We start from the raw sequence: 24,052 nt of genomic DNA on the forward strand, positions 1-24,052 counted from the left end.
TTTATATTTTTATCAAGAAACATATCATTGTAAGTATCTGATTAATATGATGCTGTTTGGTGCAGGGTGGTAGGATGGCACAGCAGGCAGCGCTGCCAGGTCACTGCTCTAGGGTCCTTGGTTTGAGCCTTGGTTATTGTCCTGGTTTGCTTTTTCTGTGCATTTTTCTCTGACCTTCCAAAAACATGCTGGCAGGCGGACTGGCTGTGCTAAATTGCTCCTAGGTGTGAATGAATGTGTTATTGAGTGTTTGCATAATGGCCTCCAGATCCACCTTTTATATCCAGATCTCTTAATAATAATAATACAATTCGGCTGCTCCCCATCGAGGGGTCACCACAGCAGACCATCCAATCCGCGCACAACTTGGCATAGGTTTTTACACCAGATGCCCTTCCTGACACAACCCTCCCATTTTTTCCGAACGTGGGACCGGCACTGCATCCAGTGGCTGGGGTTTGGGCATCAAGTGGAAATCGAAACTGGGCTTTCCACATGGCAGGAAAGAAGCCTACCACCGATGCCCTAGTAACAACACTAATAAGAACAACACAACACACTCGCTTGAGTGGCGTTCAGGTCAAACCAGGACTTTTGACTGTGCAGAATAACAGAACAGAACACAATTTGAAAAGTGTTTGTTTCTTTACACTCCCCTCCTACACATGTCCTCCACTAGCTGGTGCTTGGATACATCATGGTAGAAAGTTTTCTCTGTACGCCATATCCATAATCGACTGCCCGCTTCACTTTTACCTCTGAAACGCTGGCCTACCAGGAACTCCTTTAATGGGCCAAACATGTGGAAATGGCTGGCATGGAGGACTGTATGGGGATGTGGTAATAACTCCGAGCCAAGTTCCTGTAATGTGCAAGTGGTGTTGCTAAATGATTGTGTGTGCAGTTTAGACAGACAGATGCGTCTCTTGTGCAAGTCTGCGACAAGTTGTCAGTCGATTTTCAATGGTAGGCAATCAATGCTCTCAGGAATGACTGTAGTAAGCTACGAGCCTCCTCGGCCAGGGTCGTCATTCCCAGACGTACAGCCTTCTTTAAAACGTTTGCATCATTTAAACGTTTTACTGCGGCTAAGAGTTACATCACCGTACTGCATTTAAGTCTTTCATGAATTGCTTTTACGTCTTCATTATTAAGAAATTAATCTCATCATGTTCTGATTTGACTTGAATGCCCTTGTGTGTAGGTGTATGCACACACATGCATGTATGAATATATATACTGTACATAAACTCAGTAGTATAAACTCACACAAGTATATCATAAAAAAATGCATCAAGTTTATTTTCCAGGATCTGAATTTCAGCATTAATCCACTTTATTTTTTACAAAAACATAATATTCACACTTATTTGGCTCAATTTACTCATTTCCCTCCACAAACGTCTACACTTTGCAATCTTGACAACGCGGTATACTTCCGGCTTCCGGTTCAAAGCTGCCTGTGACGTAATCGTCCCGCAAGAATTCTGGGAAATGTAGTACGCCCCCGGAAGACGCGTGCGTTTCTTTGTCGTAGCTCACACACAAATCATGGCACAACCACAGGAATTATTGTTTCCACGTTACACACAGGAAATCATCCCCGACACTGTGTCGTTTAATGATTTTTAAAAGCGGGTTTGTTAGGATTGCGGAAGTGGATGCGAACTACATGTCCCGCGCCGACGCGTCGCGAGCTCGAGGCAGTGTAAACAGTACTCCAGGAACATGAAGAGATCGGATGACAGTGAGAGGGAAAAGAGGAGAAAGGTATCGCTTGGACTTTTCTCTCAGTTAGTCAGACAGCGGAGACACACTTGCAGAGTGTGTGAGGAGTGTGTGGGTGTGTGTGTGTGCAGGCTGCATGCTCTGTGTCTCTGTTTCAGGAGCTTTAACAAGCCTGCGCCTCTCCCTTTGCTTCCATGTTTTCCTTTTTTTTTAATAACTATTATTATTTATTTATTGTGATTAGATATCCCTGTGTGTTTGCAGGCTGACATGAAGGAAAAAAACAATAACCTGAAAACTGCCACTGATTCCTGACTGCTGTCCTTGTGTTATTCTTGTGTTTGTGTGTTGATGAATAGAGTTTGGTTAATATCTGTGCTGGAGAATGAGCTGACAATGAATGAAAATTGGAGATAAAACTCTTATCTCACTCATCCTGCCCTATACACCAACACTGATCAACAAATACATATGCATTCATGATTTTTTCTTTTCCCAAGCTCAGCCTTATTTACGGATAATATTCGCATAACAATCTGCATCATGTGCAATAAAATGATCTGCTATTATTGTCTACAAACTAGGTTTTGTCTAAAAAAGGAAATCATTGGATTTTACATGCAACTCTGTAGAGTTCAACGAGTTCACAGATTTCTTTAAATAATTTTATCTTGCATAAAAAAAACACCAACCAGGTTTATTATATTTAGGAACATCCTCTTTATTTAAAATAAATAAATAAATAAATAAATAAAAAAACTCCAAGTGGTTAGCAATGTGCCCTCGCACCTAAGGGTTTTCTCTGGGTGCTCTGGTTTCCTCCAACAATCGAAATGCAGATTAGGCTAATCAGAATTAGAATTAGAATCAGGTTTTATTCGCCAACTATGTTGACAGAAACATAAGGAATTGGGGGCATTGTTGGCACAAACTGGTTAAGGCTGTGGGTCATTACTGATCAGACGGTCCAATAGCGCTGTATCCTGGATGATCCTGTGCTCTGACCCTAGCTTCCTAACTGGGATATGTAAAAAAAAATAAAAAATTCACTGTGTTTTATGGTACACGTGATGAATAAAAGAATATTATTATTATTATGATTATTATTATTATTATTAATTTGACTCCGGCAGATTGTGGCTCTTGAAGTACAAACCAACATAAAACAGATAAACATGCATGAAGTGAACAAAGTGGTGCAAGTGACCGTAGTATGCACACATAAAGTATAATAATGTGGAGTAGGATATAAGAAGTTCGTAAAAAGCAAGTTAGTGCTTTTACAGTACAAAATGCAAGTAACTGTAATATACATGCAAGTAACTGTAATATACAGTAGTGTGTAAAAAGTTTGTGAAAAAAAAGTAATGTTGGTGTTTTTACACAGTGGATTGCATATAGTCAGGGTGTTCCTGTGCATGGCAGTTTTGATGTACAGCGTTCTGCAGCGCCTGTCAGATGGGAGGACGTGCAAAAAGTTGTGTCTAGGGTGTGAGGGGTCTGTAGTGATTTTCCTGCCTGTTTCTTGGTTCTAGAAGTCATGAAGAGGAGGCAGGGGAGCACCAATATTTTTTTTCTGCCATTTTTTGGCAATCCGTAGTGTGTGAATGACGACTGGGCATCAATGCGGGCTGCACGACCCTTAAATAACTGCCACAGGAATGACAGATATATCTCCAGGATGTGGGGAGTATACATCGCCTGATGTGTCGGATGGCCAGGTGCTAGTTTGTGTCTGGTGTTCGTGCCGGTTCAGAGCTAGTTCAGTAGCAAATCTTCTAAGAACTGGCTTTGTTGTTCCTTGGGCTAGAGAGTCCTCAGATCAAATGTTAAAAAATAAAATAAAATAAAGCTTTTAACAATGGACATTTTCTTAAACAAGCTTGAAAAAAAAATCTAGGTTTAAATGTTATATTAATCATTTCTTTCATTCATTTTTCTGGTAACACATGTTATACTGTATGTCATATTCTTTTTTATGGGACAAATGTTACTGATTTCATAGTAATAGACTTCATAAATTTTGTTCAGTTTGTTTTATTGGAAAACAGATTTTTATTAAAATGAATGGTTGTCATTTCATGTGGTTTTGGAGGTCCCTAGAAGAATTTACTCAAGTCCAAAAAGGAGCAACATCTATGGGATGTTGGAGTCTAGGAGCCTAGAACTGGGGAACATAGAGTATGGCTCTGAGAACCTAGGACCCTTTGTCATGCTCCCATTTTATGCCATAGAAATTTTGGGGAAGGATAAATAAGAGAGAGAGAGAGAGAGAGGCAGTGGATGCCAACTGATGGTATAAAGGACTTTAGAATTGGACAAGCAGAAAAGATAGGTTTCTTAAGAGCGACACGACTAGAAAAGAGGATTTAACACCAAAAAGAAGAAGGGGACTGAACCTAGGAATGACATTCTTGAGTGGAAACTGACACAAAAAAATAAAACATCCTCATATGTTACCCCTTTTCCACCAAAGTGAACCAGATGCTAATTCATGGTGCTGGTGCTAGCGCCGGTTTACAGCTGGTGCAATTGCGAACCTTCTAAGAACTGAATTCTTGAACTAGACCATCTCTACTTTCCCAGCAATGCTAGCGGCAAAATAATATGCTAGCGGCTAGCACAATAACAACAACAATGGTGCTCTTCAGTTTTTCTGGCTTAGCGAGTCTACTTTGGGATCAAACCATCATTACTACTGTAGCAAGCGTTTGAACTGCCTATTGATAAAGCAGTTTTTTGTTTCAGCTGAGCAAAGTGTTGGTACTGCCATGGATACGTTTTTTATGTCTGAGGGCCAGTGCTTTGGCTGTCTGGATCAAATTTGCGCACCGGCTCTGAACTAGCTCTGAACTAGTCTTGGTAAAAAAGGGGCATGTGTGTATACCAGTGCAGATAATTGTAGATAATTATCTTGTGTGTTTAGCACTCAGTCTGAGATCTTTTATGTTGAAGTCATCACTTTTTATCGATACAGACTTGAGTGCAAAACGCTTCATGGCAGTAATTACAGTCCAAACCTATGTTCATGAAGAGGACATGGCGATGTCAAAGGGATGAGTGATGTGAGGGTGTGAATCGCTGATGGTTGTGAAGTCTAGCGAGATGATTTCACCCTTTATATTAGAAAATGTCCTGTGTGCAGCTTTGAGATCGACAAAAGCAAACCGTGTTGTATTTCATAATAATCCTGTTTTGTAGCCCGGTATGAACCTTAACAACCTGCTGAGCAAGGCAACAACACATCATTCTTCCTTTCTCCTGCCAGCGCACAGAAAAAGCCCTGAATGTCATTTTTTTACTAAAAAAATCAAGTTGTTTCTCAGAGTGAAATGTAACTTCTGCAACCTTTCAATAAGTTTCTTTGCTGATGTTCAGGACAGAGCGTGTGCACCAGTAGGTTCTATAATTTTATTACAATTTTATAGGGAGATTTTATATACCGTTTAACTTTCTTAGGTTGATTTACAGTCCTGACTTTAGTTTTGCAGCATCAATAACGGATAAATACTGAGTAGACAGCGCTGCTAGCCTTTTACACAGTGTCCACAGGACTAGAAGGTCAGAAGTTTACAGTCATCAAGAACATGGTTGTGACAGCAGTACTGGGCTTGCAATGGTTTTCTTGAAGTGGTCTTTTTCTACTGTAGAAAATGCATTTATTTTGGTTTTTTTAAAATAAACCCCGGAGTCAAAATAATACTCCAGCATCTCACCTAATATTTGGTTAAACATCAAGTTTAAACCTTTAGCAGATGCTTTTCCTAACCATGAAGAAGCTTCTTGCCGAATACCTGTTCGATTTGTTTTTTTCTGGCACAGGCCTAATTTTTAAGAAGAGTTCACAAATGTACAGTAGGGTTCAAGCTCCAAAAGCTTCACGGTACTCTGCGTTATTTATTACACATCCAGAAATAAAGTTTGTCCTTGCTTTAAACGTCTCGATGATGATTTCTTCAGGTTCTGCTGAAGAATCCTGAGGTAGTCCTTATCTCTCTTCATTACTCCATCAACTTTCACTGGCAGTAAAACAGCACCAAAGCATGATCCTACCACCACCCTGCTTAACAGTTAGTCCAGGGTTCTTGGGGTTGAATGCCTCAACTATCCTCCAAACATACCTCTGGTCAAAACGTTCCTCCAGGATGATTTTTCTTTGTCTGTGTGGTCTGCTGTAAACTTTAGACGAGTTTGAAGGTGTCGATTTTAAAGTTTGGAGCAGAGTCTTCTTTTTTGGACAGAACCCTTTTCATGATCCATGCTGATGTAAAACTGGCTTGACTGGAGACGGTGACACTGGTGTTCCATCAGCTTCCAGTTCATGGTAAGCCTGCGCCTTGGTGGTTCCTGGATTGTTCCTGACCATCCGAACCAATTTTCCCTTAAGCTGAGGGTGACAGTTGGGTCTTTGATGTGTTTTGTTTTGAGCTAATATTTTTAACCACGGTTGCCAGGTTTCAGCAACATTTCCATCCTGAATACATCTAAAACCACACACACACACACTTAAATGATCTGAAAGATCATTGGAACATAAAGACTATGTTTTTGCTGTTTTTCCCTCTCTGTGTTTGCATGTGAAAACCATGCATTTTGGATACACGGACAGTATTCAATCCAAAATCCCCCCTTTTCAAGTTTTACAATCGCTGCAATATATTTTGAACTATCGTTTAGAAATGGTTCTATAAATCATAGACACGCACACAGTATCCAAAATGTATAATAATTTGCCTTAAAACATGATCTTACTGGCTGCATGGTATCGTAATTAACTTATCGGTTCACTTCTCCTGTCTTTTCCGAAGGGACAGAGTGATCCTGACCCCAATGGTCTTCTGTTAACACTTCAAATTCGAATTTTATTTGTCACATACACGGTTATACACAGTTCGATATGTAGTGAAATGCTTACACGACCACCTGTGACCTTAATTTTTTTTTTTAAATGCAACAATTGACAAGAAATAAGAAAAATAAGAAGCAAGAAATAAATAAATAGTTTAACTATAAGAAGTGACCAAAATATAGATATTTCCAAAAATATACAAGAAATATAATACTTTTCTGTATAGACAAAATAAATTTAACTTGTTGCAGTTCTCATGTTTGACCACCAGGTACAATCATAACCGTATACAGCATCTTGTCAATCAAAATTGAAAATATTATATTCTGCTGTAGATTCTTTGTATGTAAAATGAAATATTTTAAGATATTTTTGTGTTCAGTTTTAATGATTAAGGCGTACTGCTCATTAAGTATCCAAAACCCAGTATCTCAAACTATTAGAATTTCTCTAAGATAAATTAAAAAATGATTTATAATACAGAAAGACTGAAAATTTATGATCATTTATGCACTGCATACATGGTCGGGGCACGAACCACTGCATCAATACGGTGCGGCATGGAGAGGCGGATCAGCCTGTGGCCCTGCTGAGGTGTTACTGAAGACCCAATTGGTTTGATAGCGGCCTTCAGCTTGTCTGTATTGTTGGGTCAGGTGTTTCTCAACTTCCTCTTAACAATCAAGCCCATAGATTCTCTATGAGGTTCAGGTCAAAAGGGTTAATTAAGAAAAGTAAATTTGGCGCTTGTTGTGGCCCAACACCAGGCACCCCAAATCATAAACGGTTGGAGACTTCACACTGGACTTCAAACAACCTGAATTGCTTCTCCTCTCTATCTCCAGACTCCTGGGCATTGATTTCCAAATGAAATGAACAGTCCACTTATTATTCTCCTTAGCCCAGGTCAGACATTTCTCACGTTGTCTCTGGTTCAGGATTGGCTTGATACTAAGACTGGAACAGGTGTATCCCATTTCTTGAAGATATCTGTGCATGGTGGCTCTTGATCCATTGATTCCAGCCTCACTCCTCTCCTTGTAAAGCTCTCCCAAGTTCTTGAATCGGTTTTGCTTGACAGTTTTCTTAACTCCGCGGTCTTCCGTGTTGCCGGTGCACCTTTTCAACTTTTCAACTTTCCACCTTCTGTGACTTATTCTCCTTGTGGATGATAATCTTTTGGACAACTGTCAGGTCAGTTGTCCTCCCCATGTTCTAATTGTCTACATTTTTTGAGAGGCAAGGCTCTGCTTTAAGATTGCGCAATACCTAGAAAGGGGAACAAATCAGTACAAATTTGGCTTATATCTGCGACAGTCTGTCATTTAAATAAGTAAATAGTATTAAAACAGAATTTTAAATGTGTACAGTTCAGAGTCAGGACAAAAACTTGTTGGATGGCGGGTATAAACCAAACCTGTTCCTGCTCTGACTTTATGCGTACCCTAAGCAGATATTCATTCCTAATACCACACTGACATTCACTTAGTATTGTGAATTTATATTGAGAAATGATATAAAAAAAAATGAAACACCGAAAAAATCAGTGAATTGGGTCGGACAGTGTGTCAGAACACTCGTATAAGGTACAGTATTGGATCAGGACGTCTCAATATCAGTTAGGACTTGTTAAATGTATTTTTAATATCTAGGATATGGCTCAGCAAATGCTGTGTTTCCTCTCTTGAGCTGCTTTGCCAGCCTTTTACAGCAGCTGCTTGTTGTCCCTTTTAAGTAGATTCCATTCCTTTGCCCTGAGTTGCTTTCACGGTACGTTTCGGATCGCTTTCCATCTGTAGTGTAAAATACTGTCCTGTGGGTGTTGCAGCATTTGACTAAATCAGAACAGAAAGAAGAGCTCTTATGCACTTCAGAATTCAGAAATCAGTAATCACATCATCAGTGATCACCAATGACACAGTTCCCCTGGCAGCCGATGACACGCCCAGTGCTATAACGCTGCCTCCGATGATGTTGTATGATGTGGTAGACGAGCCTTTCAATTCCTTATAATTCTATATATTTTTCCTATACTGTGTGTTGCTCGACTCACCAGTGCATTACATCCCTTTTAAGAATGGACTTTCCTTTAAGGTTTGTTTTATTTATTTTTGTCAGCTTTATGATGGCCTTCTCTTGCATCAGCACCTCATTGGGCTGCATATTAACATAAATGTTCATGTTTATGATGAGGGTGTAGATACCTCTTACCACAAAAGTGCATGTTTCCATGGAATAAAATCAGAACCGGCAGAGATTAATCAAGGTTTTTTTTCTCCTCCTTTTCTTATTCTTTTTTTTTTTTGCTTTTTCTTTTCTGTGTGAATCTATAGAATGTAGAAAACAGGGATCATGTGATTAGATGAGCCACTAGCTTACACTTATGCCAGTCAGACAGACAGAGAGACAGACAGACGATATTGAGCTAATGCTGATTGTCTGGGTGGTATTGGCATGAAATGCTGGATTGCATCAAATCTGGTCTTCTTTTCTTTTTCTAACTAGAAGTACAGTTATTACTTTATTTATTTATCTTTTTCTCTTGCTATCACCTTTCTCTCTCTCTCTCTCTCTCTCTCTCTTTCTCTCTCTCTCTGTCTCTGTCCTTTCTATTCTTTCTCGCCATGAACAAAAGAAACAACGATGGGGAAAAACTCCATGACTAAACGGCCGAAAAACCGCAGAACAGTCGAACCAGACGACTGGATCTCATGCCTGCGACTTGTTACAGTGAAAAACTTCTCTACTTTATCATAATAAGTAATAAGTGTGGACACAGGCTGTAGTCTTAAACAAAGACATGTTTGCTGCTATTGCTCAGTCGCTTGGACATACCCTGCCGTGTCCTTTCGTGTTTCTCAGAAGAGACTGTGAATGATTTGTCTTTTAAAGCTTTCACCCCCCCGCCCCCATCCCCTTCAAAAACGCCTCGTCCTCGGCTCGGCTCAGCTCTGCCAGGGATTTCCTATCCATATGTGGCGCACATGCATGATGAAAAGCCTGTTCTAATTATCATCCTGTACCGTAAAAACGGCATGTTGTTGGCTAATAGACTATTAACGGATGACTTCATCGCTTAAGAAGTGCCCTTACACGGCCCTTTGCTCATAGAAATACAGCCAGAGTTATTATTTGATCTAAAAGCGCCGGACAGAGCGAATGATTTTTCGACTTAAACAAAGCCGGCTGCTTGTTGAGGCTGGATTAAAGTAGATTACTATAAATACCGCTTAATGGTCATGCTGTTACATGTACGGACGTGGTTGTGGATGTTTTTGTGACAAAGCCTGGTTTCGCTTCTTCGCCATGTGGGGAACGTGCGCTACGTCCGAGCACATGTAACCAGTGAAGGATCCACTAGTTCGTTTGACATTTTGTTGACAGGATAACCTTGTCCTGTGATGAAATGTGCTTTTGACACACTAAACAGTGCGCCGATGAGGGTAAAAAGGGACGTATGAAAGAAAGATAAAGGAGTTTTTCACCTGACTGGGCTGTAAGTAATGACAGCAGAGGGTTGCCAGATGTTCCAAAGCTTTCTTTTTTTTACTTTTTACATTTTTTTTTATTTCATCCCCCTCTTCGCCTATCAGTCGAAGTGGTTTCGGCTCATTGGCTTTCAGGCCTCGTGTGCTTGCCGGAGCAAGCTGTTTAGGCTATTTAATTCCTAAACACTCATTAAAATGGTTTGTGTTCCCCTTGGCAATTCTGTTAAATTAACAACTAGCTCCGGCTACAGGCTGATTATGTGACCACACAGTCCGTCTCGGTTAATCGATTCCCCTCCCTGCTAAAATGGCTCCCTGTAAATTAGTGTAAAGCTAACGATTTACTGGCCCTCACGTCCAGGCGCTGTCGTGTCGGAGCCGATGTTTTAGCGCGCAGCGGTGTCACTTTCGGCCTAATCAGCAGCTTTCTCTCCGCCGTTCCCTCTCTCCATTACCCGACACGTGGCCAGCCTCTATTAATGACTCCATAATGGAGAAATAGTGCATGCTGTTGGTGTAAAGCACACTCAGGAATACATAAAAACCAGCTACGTGCGCACCGCCACACGCTGTACTCTGACACCGGGAAAAGAGGGAATGACAAAAAAAAGGAGAGGAAGAAGGATCAAGGGAGGTAATGCTCCGTAAACCACCGAATTTCATCAGACGCCTGTCCATAAAGAGGAAACAAGGTGGTGGAGCGGGGTTAGAAAAATACTGCCCCGGCTGATAATGATACCATTACACTAATGGAGGTAGCAAATGAAGTAGCAGCTCGACACTCTTGCTTTATTACCGCAAGGTGGAGGAAGGGAGGGAGGGAGGGAAGGAGGGGGACGACTTCCTGCTGCATTCCTAATGGCCGCAGCAGCGAGTATTGATCAGGCCATCATAGCGCTAATCCACACACACATTACCTGCTGCCACAATGACATGTCAATCCCGGCACCGTTGCCGATAGCTACGGCTCACCGTGGCCTTTAGCCACACGGGGCCTCCGTCTGCTCCCTCTCCTACTAACTCATTCCCTCATGCACCCTGATTTAGGGCTGGAGAGGGAACCCGGGGATGATTTTATTTCGAAAGAGAGAGAGTGAAAAAAGAAAATGGTAGGTAGGGAAGTTTAATAATGCTGGTGATTAAATAAAAGCAGGGCACGGATAAAATGAGGATATATATATATATATAAATATATATATATATATATATATATATATATAAATATATATATATATAAATATATATATATATAAATATATATATATATAAATATATATATATATAAATATATATATATATATATAAATATATATATATATAAATATATATATATATAAATATATATATATATAAATATATATATATATAAATATATATATATATATATATCATTTTTTTTTAGTAATGAAATGTGTTTTAGATAAATAAATAAATGTCTGAAACAAAAATAAACAAAATGTAATGATTAAGGATTAAATAAAAGCAATTTGGGATGGGGTTACTTTGAGAATCGGACAAACTGTGAATGATTAAAAGGACTCAGCTTCGGCTTTTATTTTAAAAGAGCAGTAAGTCTTGAAAGGGTAATAGTACACAGTGATTAAGTAAAAGCAGTAAGGTTTGCTTTAATTAAGGACCAAGGCATTATCTGCTCTCCTGCCTCTTTATGGCTGGTCGGCGTTTGGGGTCGAAGTAATGAGGGAGATGCTGTCTTCACTAATGACCTTGTGCTGTAAATAAGGACAGGCTCAGCTGAGTGTTTACAAGATCTTAGTTTCGCTTTTCTGACACGTGCAATTAAGCCATGATGTCTTCTAATAGGATCATAAGCATTAAAGATAGGAATGGTAATGATAATAGTAATTATAGCAAAATTAGTGGTGGTGTTTAAACTTTAAATTTAAAGATATGTTTGCATACAGTTACACAATTGTCATGACTGTTATATTATTTTGAGTATCTTATGTTTGAAAGAAAAATAAGTCCTAAAGCGCTTTTAAAGCAAATCACATTCTTTTTACAGGAAAGTCACATAATTTGTCATTTTAATGATACTAGGTGTTAGGCACCATCATAGAAAGCTTAAAAATGGTAAAGGACAAAATATGCAAAATGTAAAGATTAAAAAAGAACAACTGTTTATAACTATATAAATTAGTTGCAGCCAGTAAATAAATAAAATGAAAGTTGAAAAGTTCTATCTAGAAAAAAGTACATGGACAAAGTTCAATATAGGACTGTATTTTTAATGGCATAATGCTAGCTAGTAAAATATGGAACATTTTTACATTTTCAATTAAAATTCCCATCAAAATGATGTAATTTCACTTTTTCTTTAAATTTAAATTTGTGAAATGATTGCTATTTTACTAGCTAGACATTACACAGATGATAAAATAGCCCTACTTTAAACCTTAATTAAATGAAATACTTTTATAAAACTTTTATTATTTGAGAATACATTATTTAAAACAAAACATTTGAACAATTTTAAATATCTTGTATAAAATTTTAACATTGAATCTGTTACCTTCAGAGTTCTTTTTACATGTATTTGTTATTAAAGGAAATCATGATACCCCTGACATCTTAAAAAGTGTTATTATAAAGAAAATTAACAAAATATTCAAGACTGCTTTGCAATACATCCCATCCCTTCAGTTTTTATTCGTTAACATTTTGCCTGTTTAAACCTGAGATTGTTTTAAATGAGTAACTTTGAGATTTGAGTAAAATGTAAATGCTACTAAAATGGTATCGTCGAAGTTTTTAACTTTCAACTAGTAAACTTCTGTCTAGCTAATGTCTAGCTAATGATATGTGGACAACAAAGTGCAAAATTTGACCCGGAATTTTTTTCATATTTTAGACATTATGAAGATGAGAATTTTGTCTAAGTATTAATACAGTAAATGTAAATGTAGCTTCCACCACGTTGGAAGTATATTGTCTGTCTGCTAAGTTAAAAATTCAAGTTTAAAAATTCAATTTCACTAAGTAGAATTATGAATTTAAATCTTTATATTAGAGCTCAATATACTACAATTTAATAGAGCGGTATAAAACATTTAAACTGAACACTAGCAAGAACGATGGTGAGCAAATGGTAATGTTTTAAACCATATTCAGTTTACTAATTTATATAATACTTTTAACAATGGACATTGTCGCGAAGCAGCCTAATGTAAAAACAAATCAAAGTGTATAAAAAAAGGACCGATTTTTAAATACGTTTTGTTATTTTTTCTCAGTTTGTCCATGCATGTTTGCAGGAACTTATTACATGTTTAACATCAGGGTGCTATTGTATCTCCTGCACCATGTATATATCGTTTGACTTGTAATGATGGAAAGTTCATCAGTAACACCATCAGTAGAGGATTAAAGCTTGATTAACGTACAACGTCCACACCGCTCCATACTGTCGCACATTTGCCTTCTGTCCGATCCCTGATCTCTCCATTATAAACTTTAGCATTAGTGTTAGCCTTGTTTTTTTTCCATCTGTATCAGCACATCAAGCGCTAACCTCTGCTCTGGCGCTAATCAAACACTTTACCTTAAGGGGAGCACTCATTCAAGCCTCTCATTATGAATGCTCCCGTAGCCATAAAGATGTATATTTATATATCTCCATCTCGCAGGCTGTCGTGGTGGTAACTAGTTATTGATCTGGATATTTAGTCATTTCTTTCTGCTTGGCCATCAATATTCGGCTAACGCGTGTGTGTTTGTGTGTGTGAGTGTGTGTGTGTGCGTGTGCTGTGCTTGACCCTGGTCCCCGCTTCTGTCTTGGATCCCATCGGAGTTTAGTGATATACTATTCGGAAAAGCAAATCAATGAGTGAATATGAAGTTTGCGGTGTAATATAGAGGCGACCCCGGGGCCTGTGGTGCTCGCATTGATCCCTTATGTGGACTTAGCTTGATTTGTCTGTCGCGAGGCTTCTATACACTGTGCGGCGGGATCAAACATCCACCATGACTTATGTTCTGGTTTTTAAAATTCAGACCCATATCTTTTATTATTCATGGTCCTTTGGAAGTATGGATATTGCTGAAGGAGCTAACATAATGACAGTGATATTTTATTCTCTTAGCTAAGTGCCACATTTATACACCCCCTCCTTAGCGAGTAGCTGTGCAGCCAGCGTTTGACGTGAAGGCGGCCGATCACGCAAACACAGCACGGTATTTAAAGACGTTTCCATTATACACGCTATTACGTTTAGCTTTGCTTTCGAACGCCAGACCAAAAACAGCAAATATAACCATTTAAAAATGTAGATACGAAAACTTATTTAAAAATCATATGATCTGTTATAGTGAGTCATATTGATGTTTCTCAGCGGCGATATATTAACTCCAAAAATATTGATTCCTTTTGTTAAAATGAGTAAATATGCACAAAATTCATTGATGATCTCAACTGAATAGGGACAGGGTGGCATAGAGAAGTTTTCAGCAGGACAGATTTACAGCAAAATTCTCAGCAGGACAGGGTGGTATAGTGATGTTCTCAGTAGAACAGGACAGTAGGACAGGGGACTATAGCAATGTTCTTAGTAGGACACAGTGGTATAGCGATGTTCTCAGTAGGACAGGGGACTATAGCTATATAACTATAGCTATACCACTCAGACCTACTTACTGTAGAACACTATGTTCTCAGCGGGACAGGGGATCATAGCAATGTTCTCAGTAGGACAAGGTGGTATAGTGACGTTATTAGCAAGACAGATTTACAGCAAAGTTCTCACCCGGACAGGGTGGTACTGTATAGTGATGTTCTTAGTAGGACAAGACAGTAGGACAAGGCACTATAGCAATATTCTCAGTAGGACAGTGTGGTATAGTAATGTTCTCAGTAGGACAGCGGACAATAGCAGTGTTCTCAGTAGGACAGTGTGGTACCACTCTGTCCTACTTAGAACACCGCTATATCACTCTGTCCTACTTAGAACACCGCTATATCACTCTGTCCTACTTAGAACACGGCTATACCAATGTTCTCAGTAGGACAGGGGACTATAGCAATGTTCTCAGGGTGGTATAGTCACGTTATCAGCAGGACAGAATGACAGCAAAGTTCTCAGCCGAACAGGGTGGTATAGTAATGTTTTTTTGGTAAAAGCAGGCAAAGCAGGGCTTGATGTGGGACAAAGATCTTCTCGGCTCCTGGTCCATTGGCCACTTGACAACAAAAAACTAAAATTTTACACCATAGTGCTATGAAAAGTAAAAAAAAGATATATAAAAATCAAGCCATTTGCTTGTCTAAAGATTTCTACACTTTTTTATAACTTGCAGGAAATAAAAACAAGATGTTGTAGAGCATTTTGAAGTGATTTTATAATTACAATTATGTTTTTGGCAGGCAGTAGATTTGTTTTTTTGTCTTCAGAGCGTCTGTGTGTGTGTGTGTGTGTGTGTGTGTGTGTGTGTGTGTGTGTGCGCGCGCGCGCAGGGGGGTGGCACTTTGTTATTTATAAAAGCGAACACACAGAGTGCTACATGAAAGACGTCAAGTTTAGTGACTTACTGTCTGCACTGACCTGTCCGACTGGAGTTCATCTGTCAGCATTGGTGTGATCGGTGTTAATATATAGTCAATAATCAATGCTCTCAGTAAGCACAGGAGCATCCCAGAGGACTGAGGAATACACACAGGATTGATCTAGTGCTCTAGACATGGATGGTGTGTGTGTGTGTGTGTGTGTGTGTGTGTGTGGTTCGTGGATAAATAGTGTATAGGGGAAGTGGGACTCATCTTCTTTTACGCTATAATCAATTTCTTGGATATATCACATATTTCACTTTCACGTTAAAATTTCTGTGCGTTTGTTTGGTTTTGGTTTTCATATATCCTAAGTGCTTTAGGAACGAAACACGTCGTTGTTTGTTGAAAGTTGTACCAGTATATATGTTTTTTTTTTATTTTTTATCTTAAACCTAACATGAAGGTTGGCTGTACTGGAACAGTTCTTGTACAAACACGTGCATTTGCAAAACCCATCAAGCGCCATGATGAAACTGGCTCTCATGAAGACCGAAACGTAGCTCTGCTGCAGAGGAGACGTTCATTTCGAGTTACCAGCTCCAGAAATCACCAATTTACAAACAGCACCTCAGATTAGAGCCGTTTTTTGAGCCGGATTTACAGAGCAGAAGTAGCAGAGAAACATCTCAATATTAACCGTTTAAAGGAGATTATTATGTATTTTGCATATTTTACAATATAGAATGAAATAAAAATCAGGGAAGATCATGGATTTAGAAGGCGTTTCCAAACTTTTTTGTTTTTTTTCTTGTGCATTTCTTTGTAGTAGTCGGATTATTGACATAACTGCTGCTATTAATAAAAAAACAGTCAAGTGTAAATTATAGGAGTATAAATATTCTACTGAGCCCCTCATCCTGTTCTTTGTCATTTTTTATTTTATTTGTATTTTTTTACAGGTCATCTACTTGTGAAGGATACGTGACACTTAGAGATCGCTTTCCATCGTCGTTATCACACTTTCCTTCTAAAATGTTAATGGGAATTTGTCCAAACCCCTCACAGAGTCTTTATTAGGAAGCACATGCTGTATGAACACAGCACCGTTTATTTTATTTTATTTTTTTCCCCTAATAATATACTTTTTTTTTTTTTTTCAGTTTAGCTTTGTAGATCGTTCGGTGTGCAGGCGACTTTATCATCCATCAAAACTTCCTTTTATTTTTATTTTTTTTCCCTCTCTCCTTCTCTGACACACATCTTCAGCTGTTTATTCGCAAATTTATTTTCCTCCTTAACGGCTCACCTTTACTGTTAAAAAATAAATAAATAAATAACGGCAGGGCTTTTGCCTGACATCTGCTTCCCATCACCGGACCGAAACGCCCTTCAGCTCCGGGAGGCCTTTTTCACAAGGCGCTGTAAACGCTAACTGTTAATTTGTACATAGTGAGTTGCGTTTCCATAAACGGGAAAGTAATCAAAGTGTGACTGTAAGTAACTGGCGTGGCGCATCAGAGCCCCGAGGCGGGAGACGGGGTGGTGCGCCGTCATAACCCCCCTCACCCCCACGCCCCCCGTCGCCCACTGCTGAAGATGAGAGAATGCGATCGGGTGCCAGCTACAGAGCAGAGGGTAGCCTGGTACGGTCGGTGCCAGGTAGGAAATCTCGAACAGGCCCCATGATCCACCAGTGAGCGGTGGGATAAAAAACAGGCCAAGTCTGCTTTATAGACTTGTTTTATGGCATCTAATGGGGTAAATCGCTTCCCGTTGTTTATGATAGACGCGGCTTTTATTGAGGCGGATGATTGCCTGCTCTGCAGTAACCTGTTGCAGAAAACCGCTGAAATAAGACACGTGGTTGGGGTGCAAACTTTTGCACCCTGCTATAAAAGACAGCTCTGGTGTGGACGGGTGATGTATCAAATTCAAATTCAAATTTTATTTGTCACATACACAAACATACACAGTACGAAATGTAGTGAAATGTATTATACGACTGCCATTGACCCTAGAAGAGAGTTAAATTTTACAAATAAGAAATAAATATGAATAAAAGAAATACGATAGAAATTAAATTACAAAATTAAATTAAACTAGGAAAAATAGAACTAAAAATAAAAATAGAAATGTGCTATGAAAAAATAGAACTAAAAATAAAAATAGAAATAGGATGTACAAAATAGAAATATACTGTGCAAATTGAAATATACTTTACGGTGTGTGCAAATATGCATGGAACAAAGTGTCTTAGTGCAGAGATGTAAAAGTTGTCTTTAATTTTCTTGAAAGTTTTTGTGTCCGTGCGCTAAACATTAATGAGTCCAAATCATCTGGTTCATATATGTTTTTCTTTTTGAACACCGTATGTTTTTTTTCTGCATATATTTATTGTTGCTGCCGTTTCAAGGTCAGGATCGCCATGCCGACAGTTTGACGGACAGTCTGTCAGAAGCCGGGTGTGATTTTTATTTGTGGAGGGAAAGAAAGAGAGAAAGAGTGGCACTCGAGTGGTCAGTGGTGCATAACACTCGCCTCTCAACACTGTCTCCTCTTCACTTAACCTTTAACCATTAAAACACACACACATGTACACTCTCTCTTTCACACGCACACACACACGGTTCTGAATGACGACAGGTTGTTGTCGGAGTGCTTGTCATGGTTCTTCTGTCAAATGCAGGCTGATTTAAGGGTTCCCTCAGACACTCTGTCTCACAGACTTCTCTTTCTCTTCTCTTCTGTTCAACCAGCCATAAGTTTATCTAAAGCTGCTGTCATCCACATGATCAGACTTGCATAAATAAGCGCACCGTTTTCCTATCTCCCTGTCTCAGGTCACGAGCTGTGTGTGTGTGTGTGTGTGTGTGCATCTGCTGCATGCATCTGATGTCCCAGCATGCACTTCAGGAGTGGGCAGTGGGTAATTTTTTTGGAGCTGAGTCATTGAGGTGTGTGTGTGTGTGTGTGTGTAGTACCTCACGATTGCACATTCACTCTAAAATTTCTTTCTGTATTTTGATTATACATCAACCTGTGACATCATTAAGAAGACCTCATCTCCTCCTAATGTGACATCATATAGGAAGAGCTCATCATCTCCTAATGTGACATCATATAAGAAGAGCGCATCCCCTCCCAAAGGGAAATCATATAAGAGCTCAACCCCTCCCAATGTGGCAGCATATAAGAAGAACTCATCTCCTCCTAATGTGACATAAAATCCCCCAAAACCAAAAATGTTGAGCTCTTCTTATATGATGTCACATTAGGAGGAGATGAGTTCTTATATCACATTGTGAGGAGATGAGTTCTTATATGATGACACATTGGGAGGGGTTGACCTCTTCTTATATGATGTCACATTAGGAGATGTTGAGCTCTTCTTATATGATATCACATTGAGAGGATATGAGCTCTTATATGATGTCACATTAGGAGATGTTGAGCTCTTTTTATATGATGTCACATTGGAAGGAGATAAGTTCTTATATGATGTCACATTAGGAGGGAATAAGCTCTTATATGACGTCACATTAGGAGATGTTGAACTCGTCTTATATGATGTCACATTACGAGATGGTGAGCTCTTCTTGTATGATGTCACATTTGGAAATGTTGAGCTTTTTTTATATGTGGTCACATTGGAAGGGGATGAGTTTTTAGATGATGTCACATTAGGACGGAATAAGCTCTTATATGATGTCACATTGGGAGATGGTGAGCTCTTCTTGTATGATGTCACATTTGGAGGGGTTGAACTCGTCTTATATGTTGTCAAATTAGGAGATGGTGAGCTCTTCTTATATGATGTCACGTTAGGAGGAAAATTTTATTGCCTTAGTGTGCTTTTTTTTGTTGTGTCTTTTGATGAGATTTTTTTTGTTTTTTCTGCTTTTTTCCTATCAGAGATATATAAAATATCTTATATATATATATATATATAATTATATAAAAAAAAAATTTAAACAAATATGACAAAAGGGTGATAAAGCAGTTTATGGCAACACACATGTTAGTGCTGATCTTCATTTTGTATGAAAATAGTCTTGTTAATATAAAAATGAATTAAAGATTCATTGCGGTTTTAAAAATCTCTGTGTATGGTGTGTGCGTGTGTGTGTGTATGGTGTGTGTGTGTGTATGGTGTGTGTGTGTGTATGGTGTGTGTGTGTGTGTGTGTGTTATGCACTTTACTGTCTCTTTCCTCTTCAGGATCTGTACATCACCCTGACAGCACACCGTCAGAGCGACCGCAGAAACATCCGCCTCTAGCTAATCTAACACTTCCGACGTTGCACGCACGCTTCACACACGTCTCAGAGACGTCTCACACACTCTTCACTAAGCGCCGCTCTGCGTGCTGTTTTGGAACTGATGCAAGCGGTTCTTCTCCCGCTTTGTGACAACAATACGGATTAATCCGGCGGATCTTGAAACTTTGCCTGTGTGTGTGTGTGTGTGTGTGTTTTGTCTTATCGACTCGAACAGGAAGGCTCCCGCGTCATCCTTCTCGCCTGCGCTGCCAATTACACAGCGGATCATTAACTTCAAGGGTTTAAATGTTCCTACACTGGTATTACCACACTGAGCTGGGGTTCTGACAGATGTACCCGCTTTAATTCACCGACGTTTTTTCCCGTTCTTCTTCTTCTTCTTCTTCTTCCTCCCACTCATCCGATAATTAATTTATGTATCGTCTCTCCTTTACGTCGTTCCTGGTAATCAGGTTTGCCATGGAAGGAGGAGAGGCGGCTTTTTTCCCGTTGTCAGGCCTGCGATTTATTTCGAGGTTCAATCGGTTAATGTATTCGCTGAATGAAAGGTAAACAGACGATAATTGAGCTCGTGCCAGTCTGCGGATCACACGATCAAGTCACAGTCGCGGTTAACCTGAAGGCTTTTCGATGGTAGATGGGGGAGAAAAAAAAATTGTCAGGGTTTTTTAACGACTTTAAAGAAATGAAACTGGTGTTCGAGTCAAACCAGGACTTGGAGTGAATGCAGTCGTAAAACCGATTGAGATTTACGGAAGACTTCTTGCAGAAGATAGACACGCATCTGTCTGTGGGAACTGTACACACAATCATTCACCTACGTTAGAGGAACTTGGCTGGGAGTTATTGCCACACTCGCCGTACAGTCCTGACCTCACATGTTTGGGCAGTTAAAGGAGTTCCTGGGAGGCCAGCGTTTTAGATGTGAAGCATACTCTAGAGTAAGTGCACAATCAAAAGTCCCGGTTTGACTTGAACGGCCTAACATGCAACGTCCAAACAAGAGAAATCCTGCCACGGCCTTAACGCTCGGGCTGACCGACTCCGTTTCTTGTTGCGCCGGACGAAATGACATCACAAAAGCCTTCAGATTTAAATAATCACCTTTTATAGGTGTCATTAACTCGGAAAAAGAAATGCATAATCTCGGGATGTGATATGGAAAATTAAGCGCTGATTATTTTACACAACACAACAGCACTCCTCGACGTGTTTTTGTTCCTCGCATCGTAGCTGAAAGAGATCCTAATGCCATGTTAGTGGATGTGTTCATGATAACAGTCAGCACATGGCCATAACTCTCCCCTGCACCCCTCTCTGCTCGAGCCGCGCTGCAAATTGACCGGGTTTGACCGCCGGTCATGCGGCATTACACGGGTCAGATGGAGTAATTATTTCTAGGCCGTCGACTACACGCAAGACGGATAGTTTTTGAAGAGAGCGTAATGGGGGGCTGACCCGCTCTGACACCTGCATTATTTCACCCTCGCCTTCGCCTCCCGTCTCTCTCACCCCTACAGTACGCGCCGCCCACGATTTATGCCCGAGCGTACACAAACGAGCGTGTGGGTGTTAGCTAGAAGGGGCGGGGGCGCTGCGCCGCACGTAGCCTTGTCTCTGTCTTTATTATCGAACGTAAGGTGCTGTTAAAGAGAGAACGTCAATACACGCGCGTGTTTCGCGGCCGTGCAGTTTCGTTCCGCTGGCTTGATCAGCGAGGGAGTGAGCGCTGACGGATGTCTCTTAACTTTATCGGATCGGCTGTTTGGAGCAGAAACTAACTCGGTTTGCAGAGGAAATGTGACGATAAGAAAAAGTTAGAAGTGTGACGCGTCATAGAAATGGAATCTGCTGTAGTACAAGAGGAATAAAACATTTAAGCACAAAATCATCAATATTAGGAGAGTTTCTTTACTTCAATGCAGATAGTTGTTTAAGATTGTCTTATAACAGCACTTCTTGACAACAGCACTGATAACGACACGTCCTGAGTTTCAACCTGTGAGTGGAATTGTTCCGGATTTAATATGATGTTTCGTAGGTGACCAAATACTTATTTTACAGAGGAATTTACCAATTAATTCATATCCAGTAGTTCCTTTACCGTCTAGCGGTAATCTCAGCAACCTCAGAAACCGTAAGTTGACTTCCACAAGAGAGAAACAGATTACTGAATGAAGCACAATCTTATTGAAGTCACAATGTTTTTGAATATTAATGGTTCGAACATCAAATCGGCAGTCCAGCCGTGATTTACAGGGTTACAGAATATGGGGGAGATTGAATATAGAGAATCATAATAGGGTGTTAAAGACTATCAGCCACAACAGAATTGGTGCTAATTGTACTTTTTTTTATGTTATACATATAATAGAGAAAATGTGTGGCCAAGAAGCTACTTCTAAAGTTTATGCAACATAAAAGTGACCAATCTTGCTTTCCTAAAAATTTCAACTTGCTTCCTTCAGCTCTTTAGAAGAGATGATTTTATATGAGTCCCCAAAAATGGCCATTTTTCAACATTATACTGTCTCGCTTCAAACAATAATAATTTAAAATGAAAATTATTTATATTTATTTATGAGTATTGATACTAAAATTGGTGTAATATTCTAGAACCAAACGACCTGTAAAAATTGTTGCTTAAATTGTTTGTTTTTTGGTAAAAGCTTAGTTAAAAAGCAAAAAAAAAATAAAATCTGTAGTGTCCGTAACCATGTCAAATTCATGTTGCAATATCTGTACACTTTTTCAGGTTTATGTCTTATGTCTCCATGTGAAATCTAAATTGGCAAAGTTTCATCTAAACGACAATTAAGATCATTTAAGGATTTGAATTCAAAAAAGTTACGGACACTACATAAAAGCAAATGTAGCCTTATTTAGCAAATGTGTTTCTTTTTATCTGATAAAAGGACAAATGTGTATGCATATTTACAAAAAACAAAGCATGGACCGGGAGATAAGAAGCATTAAGTATTATGAAAAATGGTGTTACAGTATATGATCCTGTCTGAAAATTCACTTTTTAGCACCAATACCATGTTTGGCCGTATGCAATGTTCTAGGAACGCTAACTCTTAGAATTTGAGCTCTTAATTCCAGTTATGATGATGCCAAACCTTCAAAAGGTCCAAAAGCAATAAATAAGTAAATTCAAAACACAAAATACATGGGAAGCTTAAAAAGATGCCTGCTTTTACTGTATATCTATATTATTTTCCATTTTCCAGATTCATAATTTTTTAGTATAGAAACACATTGGCATAAGGGTGCGAAGTCCACTACAGAACTGTCACTAGGTGGCAGCTGGACATCATGAATTCTCTCTTTTCACACTTTCCCCTTCCTCTGATCCTTCTCACATGATGTCGTTCTTGACCACTGGACTTTTTTAATCCTGAAATCCTTTCCTCTTGCTCTAGCTGTAGCAATAAACAGGTCCCGACCTTGTCCTCTCCACTCGGTTAACGCTCATCACACAGGGTTAGATGAGACGATGAGCGGTTTAGTTGAATATTATACCAATCAATATGTTAAAAAAAGTAAAAAGCTGAACCTAAAACTTTCCTGCCCCCCCTACAAATAGTCTGCGTCGCTCCTGACGTTCACCAGCTTTCATATGAACCGAGTCTCACATCAAGCTCTCGCTGAGCTCCTCAAAGGGTTCGGCCGACGACTGAAAGAGGATTAACGTTATTCCGTCCTCTCTTTTTTGTTTGGTCTGAGTGAAAATGAAAGATAAATCAAGAAACAAGATTAGGTTCTGAAGAAGAAGAAAGATGAGGAAGGTGAATTAAAAAGCCACCATCCATCTGTCATGTAGGCTGGATTCAGTAATGACGCTTTTGTTTAAGACAAAGCGATCTTCCCGGAATCCAGTGGGATCCCTTATAAACGCCGGGGATTGTTTCACGTCCAGAGGAGAAGCGACTGGCTGTGTTTTAGATTAGGAACGACAGCCTGAAGCGTTGGCAACAGGAAATGGAGCTTGAATGCGATTCTCTTCAATAACGCGCATCCTTTTTTTTTCGTTTCCCGGCACTGCCTCGTGTCCCGAAAGACGAGTTAACGTTTCCGTGGCTAATGTCTTGCCAAATCAATCAGTGCTTCTGTGTGAATATTGTGAAAAGGCAATGATAAGATTTGGGATCTAAGCTGTACACAAAAGCTATACACGGTAATTAGAGTACTGTAGAATTGTCTC

The 24,052-nt window shown here is 39.4% G+C and overlaps 1 protein-coding gene across 2 annotated transcripts in view; it reads left to right on the top strand.

The window, feature by feature from the left end:
• The first annotated feature begins 1,611 nt into the window (after nt 1-1,611).
• Nucleotides 1,612-24,052, top strand: part of fto (FTO alpha-ketoglutarate dependent dioxygenase) — a 168,904-nt gene continuing 146,463 nt past the window's right edge. The window contains exon 1 of one of the 2 annotated variants that reach the window (XM_053492258.1): nt 1,612-1,770. In XM_053492258.1, coding sequence (XP_053348233.1) covers nt 1,729-1,770 — 42 coding nt within the window. In that variant the 5' untranslated portion in view covers nt 1,612-1,728. The remainder of the gene's footprint in view (nt 1,771-24,052) is intronic. The other variant, XM_053492257.1, reaches the window with a different exon arrangement.

The sequence above is a fragment of the Clarias gariepinus genome, chromosome 3 (genome assembly GCF_024256425.1).
Source record: "Clarias gariepinus isolate MV-2021 ecotype Netherlands chromosome 3, CGAR_prim_01v2, whole genome shotgun sequence".
Classification (NCBI taxonomy): Eukaryota; Metazoa; Chordata; class Actinopteri; order Siluriformes; family Clariidae; genus Clarias; species Clarias gariepinus.